The sequence below is a fragment of the Fundulus heteroclitus genome, chromosome 23, assembly GCF_011125445.2.
Source record: "Fundulus heteroclitus isolate FHET01 chromosome 23, MU-UCD_Fhet_4.1, whole genome shotgun sequence".
NCBI lineage: Eukaryota > Metazoa > Chordata > Actinopteri > Cyprinodontiformes > Fundulidae > Fundulus > Fundulus heteroclitus.
In genome coordinates, this window is record NC_046383.1 from 38819546 (window position 1) to 38828216 (window position 8671).

Consider the following 8671-nt stretch of genomic DNA (forward strand, 5'->3'; position numbering starts at 1 on the left):
CCTTTACAAACTATATACAGTACCCAACCCAACCCCTTCCTGCTTCATAACACTGTAGAAAATAGCTGATGGCAATATACCTGTATACATAAAATAATCAAGTCAAATACTTGTTCACACAAATGTACTTTATTTAAAGTTCAAAAACAGATATTAGTCACACTGTGGCATGAACCAATAAAAAAGTTATTTTCTTAAGTCTTGCAGTAACCAAGACATTTTCTGCTGTTACAGTGCTTGTGTATGAAATATTTAACAAACAGGTTATGGATTAACCTTTCTTACATATGAACTATTAAATACACAAGTAAATAATTTATTTATCTTGCACATCGTTAACCTCATTGTATAATTGACTAAGTCATATTTGAAAGCTGTTGTAAAGCAAGGCAAACAAAATTATAGGAAGAAGCATATAGTTTATTTGACATTACAATATAAAGCCAAAATATGGCTTAGCCAATAATGCTATGAGGCTAAGGACTTGAGCTATTGAACAAAAATGCATCATTTATTTAAAACAGTTTGATTCTCCTGTTTTGATGATTGCTAGAAAAAAGTTGGATCAACCGATTCATGTCAAGTGACTTTGCTGTTCTAGCCTCAATGTTAAGAACACCCTGATTGCTTAGTCTATCATTAGACATCGTAGTGCGCCAATGGTTCTTGATTACTTCCAGAGCAGAAAAGCTTCTCTCACATGCTGCTGTACTTACTGGTAGTGCAATTGCTATCTTGCCGAGATAAAAAAGCTTGTGATAAATTCAAAACAACACTTGAAAGGGGCTTCATTCCCGCTTGTTGCTTTCTTTCCAAAAGTCTCCTTGTCTGGTGGAGTTCATGACTGAGATCTTCAATATCACTCTCATAAAATTTTGCTAAGTGATACTGTAGATTGGATCCCCTTGAAGAAAAGTCAAGCTTTTTGGATCCAGGGCGTGAACTCCACTCATGATGTCACAGCTTTCTTTGGAGAAACGTCTATCCATCTCTCCAATCACTGCGTCCACAATGTGGTAGAAGATTCTCATCATAAAAGTATCCTTGTCCCCTGTTTTGCATGTGTGCTGACCAAGTGTAGATACAATGATAGACCCACCAAGTCTTGAAGGTACTTTTTGGGATTGACATTTTTCAGCATTTTTAATAGCTATTTTACAACTATATCTTTCCACAGAACATCAGTAAATGATTTACTTCTGTACTCCTGAAGGGAATCTTTGAGAGCATTCACCAAGTCCACCGCCATATCAAGTTCAAGTGAAGGAGACTGAAGGGTGTCTGAAAGCAACTTTGCATCCCCAAGTAGCCTTCGGAAAGTTGCAAGAAGACTAACAAAGCTTAGGTCTAACTGATACAGTGCTTTCTCCCATATTTTCCTCAGCTATATCATGAAGAACACAAAGTACAGCTGGTAAACGCTCCATTAGACTTTTGCAGGCCATGTATCTACATGCCCATCTGGTATCACTGAGCTTCTGTAACTCCCTTGGCTGACCTCCATACATTATTTTTTGTGTATCCAGCCACTTCTGATCAACATAGGAACCAGACATGTAAACATATATCTTCTGCATTGAGGAAAGAAAGCAATCTGCTTCTGGGACTGCCTTCACAGCATCTACAAGTACCAGGTTAAGTCAATGGGCATTACAATGTACATAGACTGCATGTTTTGCTTCAGCTTTTATTCTCGCTGCCACCCCAGAATGCTGCCCACTCATTACAGACACTGCATCGTAGCCTTGTCCAACAAGGTTGGATCTGTACTCAGGTCCATGTCTTTCCAAACAGTGGACTATTCTGTCCTTAAGTCCTTCTGCATCTAACTTGGTTGCTTGTTGAAAGTTAACAAAGCTTTCATGCACTGCTCTGTTGTAGTAATAACGAAGAACCAGTGAAATCTTCTTCTTTTTTAGGTCTTTGGTCTCATCAGCGATCACTGAGAAAACTTTACTTTTCTTCACTTCATGAATTATGTCTTCACGGACCATATTGGCCAAGCATGCCAATATTTCATTCTGTATTAATGAACTTGTGTACTTGGCATTCTGCCTTCCGTTTATTTATTTTTTAACCAGTGGGTCATACTTTGCAATCAGTTCTAACATTTCTAAAAAGTTGCCTTTATTTTCTACCTCTTCAGTCTCACAGTGACCTCCTTGGGCAATGTTTTGTGTAGCAGTTAATAGAAGTACGTCAGCAACAGTTTTAATGTACTTCTAATTCTCCTGAATCTTTTTTCTGAATGCTTTATAATGGTGTCACAAATAGAGGTGTTTTATGCTTTTTATGCTCTCCCCTTGCAAACATGGAGTTGACATGACCTTCAGACATTTCATGTAATTTGAAACCTGCATCTTTGTACATTGCCTTTTTCCAATGGCAGAATCCAGAGAATGAAGTAAAAACAGATGCTGGCATATTTGGGAGAGAGAAATGTCTACATGCAAAACAGTAAGAGGTGTCTTGGCTTTGCGAATAATCAAGCCATGGATACATTTAATACCAGTCATCTCTGTAGCACCTTTTCCAATCACCTTGCATTGTTCGAGGAAAAACCTTCAACATTGGCTGAGATAGACCAGCAGCAGCAGACTGTGAAATATCTGAAAATTACACAAAATTAATGTCACTTAGAAGGATTGGCAAAATAGCAGTAGTAATATTTTAGCATTTACATTTTATACAAAAACCTGTTCCTAACAGTCAGTAAGCAGTACAATTGAAATTGGATTTAAAAAAATCCTTATAATAACTCTTGGTGTTATACAACTCCATTTATCTTTTAGAATTTTGTTTTAATATTCTTGTCACCATTTATAAATTTCACTTTGCTAGTATAGACATTTGTTGGCAACATAATAATACAAAACTTCTGAGTTAAAGATATAACAAAGATAAAATTGTTAATTTGTAAATAGCATAATTTTAACTAGAAACGTTCAACTTCTGAAGAAGTTGAAGAAGGCGCCCGCCTGGTGGTGTGCGTAACCGTTAAAGGCAAAGCTTCTGAGTGTTGGTTAGGCTGGGCGATTCTCATGAAAAACAGATTTAAAACGGTTCACACTTGAAAATTTTAAAATGGCATTTGAATACAATTTTTCTTTTTGTTATGCAAGATTAGGGTCTAAACTTCTTAAAACACCTAAATATATATATATATATATATATATATATATATATATATTCATTTTTTTCTGTATATTTTGGAGCATTTTAGTCAGTCAGAGCACATAAATTCTCAGCACCACAACATGATAACATAGAATAGATATGGTTTAAAAGTTACAACTATTTTAATTTTTTAATAGATATTATTAACAGTTGTGCCCATATATGTATATAGCCCAGAAAATATTATATTTATAAGTTTCCCATTTTATTTCAATTTTATGATTTGTCTCATTACCGCAACATATTTCATGATTCATGTCCTGTTTTTTCAGGATATTTAACTGAAAATTCAAATGTATAATTACTTATTTAATACAGATGACAAATGAAGAAATACAATTTATCCAAATACCATTATAAACTAGAATTTGTTTTACAACAGCAAAATAATAAGTAAATAAACCTGTGTTGCGGTAAAGAGAAAGGTGTTTCGGAAATGAGTGTCAAAGTTTCAGTAATGAGATTCCTACTTAATTCACCATAACACTTTACACAACAAACACAGAGTGTGAATGCTGGGAATATATAACAAATTCTTTTAATTTAAATTTAAATTTAAATTTAGAGTTTTGTATGGAGAAGTAAATGTGGCATTTTCTGTTGAAAATTATTCTCAGAAAGAATGAAAATATCCCATTTTGAACTGTGTATTTTAATAAAACACATTCCAGCATACTGTACCTCAGTACCTCAGACATAAATTCATTAAAAATATAAGCATAAATGTAGACATAAATGGAAAAGGAATGTTTAAATACAATATAATCAATACATCTCATTACACAACTGTGAAACATTAAATTCATGAAAACAATACACATCAATGTAGATATAAATCGAAATGGAATGTTTACATACAAAATGATCATTACAACATCTCATTGTGCTCATCTCATCTCATCTCATACATCACAATATGCATCAGGTGCGCAGCTTGTGTTTAGCCCAAATATCAGGTAAAACACAAAAATGCCTTGCAGAGGAAGTGACTGGCAGAGGCTTGGGAATTTGGTCTTTGATGTTGTGGCGGTAGTACCACACCTTTTCCCCAGAAAACTTAATTGATGGCACATAAAATCGGTTTTCTCCAGCGCAGTTCATAGTGTCCACCTCATACTGGTCATCTGCAATCTGTATTTTAGAAAGAATAATTTTAAGAGAGTGCCATCAACTTGCCTCTCCAGCACTCATTTGAAACTTGGCGACTAAACTAGCCTGACAATGTAGTTTCACCTGAAAGTAATGCCTTGAAATATTTTTTTTACCTGTGTAACTACACCCGGGAACAGATCTGCATCGTATTCCACAAGGACCCACTGGCCAACCTCTATGGAAGCCTCTGGTGGCTTTGTGGAAACGTCGTCTTCCTCCGCAAATGCATGGCGTGATGGAGAGAAGCACTCACAATTTTTCTGACAGAAACATGACATTTCCCTCGTGTGAACTACCCCAGGAGTGGTGGACATCAGCTGTTGTATAGATTAACAAAAACAGTTTTAGTAATTTATCTACTGATTTACTAATTTATGGAAATGTGATTAGGATGGCAACATAATGATATCTTGAATGTACTAACTTACAGTATGTGGCTAGTGTGACTTGTTATGTGAGCACTTAAATATATTAATTTTGACCTACTTGGTGGATTTTCATTGTCCCTGGGACTGGTTTAAGGTGTGGAGGAAGCAATTCACCCCTCTCTTTAATTTTGTCCTCTGACACCTGTCAAAGTCACAGTGAACTTCATTATCAGTTTCTTAAGTCACAGGCATTTCACAGAAGATTGAAATGGTGTTCAACCAAACAATCTACAATGTGCAATATAGCCTAGAACATAGTTACACACACACACACACACACACACACACCTGGAATAGAGTTACCGAGGAGTTCAGGGTCAGCTGCTGAAACAGAGTATCTGCATCTGGGATGCTTTGGCCGTATGCCACTATTCGGTCTGCCAGGTTTTTTAAGGCTGCCCCCACGCCATCTGGGGCTCCTTTTCCATGAGACGCCTCTGCGAAGTTCCATGTCACGTATTTAAATCCATGAAGGAATGGTACAGTGGAGGCCAAGTAGAACGAATTTCTGTTTCTGTATTGGGATGTTGGGCCATCAGAAACAAAATGTATGTTGCATACATTGGGGTGTTGTTGGCGGATGTATCTCAAAACAGGTTCCAGGTGGGCCCATGTTGCTGTTGCATTGTGCTGGAGGCTGGCAGACACTGATGCAAAGGCTTCCACCCTGCCTTTACTGTTGTAGAACACACCAGTGTGGAGGGTTACCTGCTGGTTCCCACCTCCGAAATGGGTATCCTTCACTTCCCGCGTATACTTGCAGCTCCAATTTTCGCTGTAATCGATATGGACCATCACATCATCATCATGGATGCTATCCTTCATCGTCTTGAGAGCGGAAAACTGGTGCCTGATATTGAAGATATGTGCGGCAAAGTTGGGGAGATGTTCCGTGGTAAGAGCTACCAACCTCTCAATGGAAGTACTTCGGGTTTCAAGTGCGGTGTTCTTCACTTCTTTCTCCCTGGTTGCAGCTTTCCCAGTCCTCTCCACTGTGATAGACCTTGTCACCCACTCCTGCCAGGTGATTATGTTGCCCTTGTTCTCCACATCAAGTGCTGTTGGAATCACTCTGTCTTTGCAGGCCTCACAACGATTGTACATACAGTCAATGTTGTTGGTGTTGCACACAACTGACTGTACGACATCACCTGCGCAAGATGATTCCAAAACTCCAAGCTGGTGTAACTTTTTTATTTTGAAATGGAAATTTTCATGCAGCTTGCATGCACATGTATCCCTGTCAGCAACTTTTGGCCTGACAATCCAAAACGGTCTAAGCTTAAAGAAATGCGCCTTAGACACATTTTGATGCAGGTTTTCACCACAAAACTTCTTGTGCAGGTTAGCCATTGTGTCACACAAGTGCCTTTTCCTATGGATCACTCCTCTCCGCCGCATCTCCCCAGATTTTCCGTTGACCACAGTGGATACATCATCCCTATGGAGGAAAGAATGTACCATTTTCAACAGGCCTTTCCTCTTGCTGTTGAGCGAAATGCCACCTTTCTGCTGCCTGACTTTTTTGTTTTTTGCTGTCGTGGCAATCTGCTTGGTCACAGTCACCCTTCGAGCTTGAAGTCTCCTAAATTTCTTGTTGAGATTCTGCATTTCTTTTCTTTCTTTTTTTTCAATTCCTCTTCTGCTTGTCTCAGTTTGGTCCTCAATCTGTTGACAACTTTTGATTTCTTTCTGATTGTGCTTCTCTTTGGGGTTGATGACAGCAGTGGTGGTGTTGGTACATCGTCTTGTATTGATACGTGATCCTCAGGTGTTGGCTTATTTACTTCAGCTATTGCTGAAGAATCACTTAATTCACTCACAGAAGAATCTGGAGTGAGATTGAGAACACATTGGGTTTGTTTTTTTGTTCTTGTAGCTTTTCGCTGAATATTGTCTCCACTTGAGTTTTTTTTTCTCATGCTCTCTTTTCGTAAGGTCCTTGACAGTCTTCACTTTACCACTCTCCTTACGTTTGTGATACCTGAAAGAAGAACCCAAGATTTGTGTTACAGAACAGTCATTACACAAATGAAAGTTATGTGCACAACCATTGTTATTTATATTTGGACTTCATTGTGTGTCCATGTGTGAGCGCATGCACATCTGCCTCAGCCTCATGTACTCGCCTGTCTTTCACAGTCTGTCTCAACCTGTGTGTGTGTGTGTGTGTGTGTGTGTGTGTGTCCCTATTATCTCCCTGTCACCCCGAACCTCTCTCTCTCTTTCCGTCTGTACTCCTCAAGTAGCTCAGGATTGCTGTAGATTTTCTCTCTGAACTTAGCCAGCCTAGCCTTGGCGGATGCCTTTTTATTCAGAACAGATTCCTGTCTGTTAGGAAATGAAATGACATAGCATATTACAGTTGATTTTAAAATGTAAAAATATTACTTTACTATTTACAAAGAGAGCTTATATGGATAGCCATATCATAGAGTTGTTACATTGAACCACACATTCTATTATGCAATGTATATTAAACTTATCTCAAAATGACATGATACAATGCAATGACATGAAATGATGAAAATTCATATAATAAACGGATTTATATAGCAGGCCAGTGCTCAATTACAAAGGACCACAGCTGCACCCATATAATTTCTGAATAAGATAAAAAGAAAAACTGTTAATAAGTATTGATGATATATACGTGTGTGTAAATAAATAAATATTTTATATATAAATAAATACAAACTATGACATAGATACTATAATATACAATATACTATATACTATACTATATATCAAGTAAATTAATAAATAAATTATAAGTAAATAAATAACAAGTAATAATATAAATAATAATAAATAAATAATATAAATAAATAATAAATATAATATAAGTTCATGTCACTTAAAACATTAATTTCTCATTACCGCAACAGTGAATCTCTCCACCGCAACAGGCTTTTAATTGTTGCGGTGTGTGAGAAAGCTGTTGCGGAGCCTGAGTGACCTTGACCTTCTGGGGCCTCTCTGGGGCCACCATGATGCTAGGCTAAACCTTTGCTAGCTTTTTGTATTTAGACTTTAAAAACCTTAAAAATTCCCAAAACACAATAAAATTTTAATTTTTTTTAAACATTGAAAACTTGCTGTTTCGGTAATGAGATACAAAAAGTTGTGTATGCTTGCTGACAACCAAGTTTTTAACATTTATCTGGAGAGATATAAAATGAGGTGCTTACCTGATAGCCATCTTGGGTGTTACAGTAAAAGGTGTCCCCCCTCTCAAAATGGCTGTTTTTTGTCTGTTCCTTGTGGTCTTAAATGGTGCTTGAAAATTGTTGCGGAGGCTGAGAATATTGGGTGTGACCAAAGTTCTTTTTCTAAATATTTTCTTTTCTTTTACCAGTGAATTCCAAGCAATAACGTTTTATTGAATGTAACAATTTACCTTATGAAATACATTTAAGTTTTTTATTATTTATTTATGTTAAATATTAAAATTATGTAGTTGAAGAGCCGCGATTCAGTAATGGACGTGTTGCCGTACTGAGAATTTCACATTAAATTGTAAAAAATACATTATTTAAAATATCAAAATGTCTTCTTTTAATCACTTCCAATATAGCCTATGATGATATGTTTATAAACCAGTGTTTTCCCAAATTGATAACATTTATCTGTTCATCACAATCCTTAATGCCACCTCATGAGTCTGATTTCGTGAGAATCACTCAGATATCAAACCGCACGGTTTCTAGGGTGTGAGTAGAGCAAGCCCTCTGGGATGAGCCTGGCCAGAGATCCTAACCCTAGCTCCAGGATTTAGGCTTCATGGAGCCCCACCAGGCCCAAAGAGACACCAGTAAAGGTTCTACTTAACTTAGAGATATCAAACCGCACGGTTTCTAGGGTGTGAGTAGAGCAAGCCCTGGTAATTCGGGGTCCCTATCTGCCCCAGGGGC

At 37.2% G+C, this 8671-nt stretch overlaps 1 protein-coding gene across 1 annotated transcript; it reads right to left on the reverse strand.

Moving 5' to 3' along the window:
* Window positions 1–4286: 4286 nt before the first annotated feature.
* Window positions 4287–7058, reverse strand: LOC110367885. The gene is made up of 3 exons (XM_036127405.1): window positions 5046–7058; window positions 4443–4899; window positions 4287–4308 (listed from the first exon to the last, which is right to left on the reverse strand). Exons 1-2 carry the CDS (start codon window positions 6366–6368, stop codon window positions 4801–4803), a joined length of 1422 nt encoding a protein of 473 aa, XP_035983298.1. The 5' UTR covers window positions 6369–7058; the 3' UTR covers window positions 4287–4308; window positions 4443–4800.
* Window positions 7059–8671: the final 1613 nt, after the last annotated feature.

What these genes read in the sequence shown, in the direction of transcription:
- LOC110367885 (XM_036127405.1), bottom strand. Translation starts at nt 6,368, where the DNA reads ATGCAGAATCTCAACAAGAAATTTAGGAGACTTCAAGCTCGAAGGGTG. An exon ending in CCTCGGTAACTCTATTCCAG is followed by an intron (nt 4,900 to 5,045) that starts GTGTGTGTGTGT and finishes TGACTTTGACAG; the next exon opens with GTGTCAGAGGACAAAATTAA.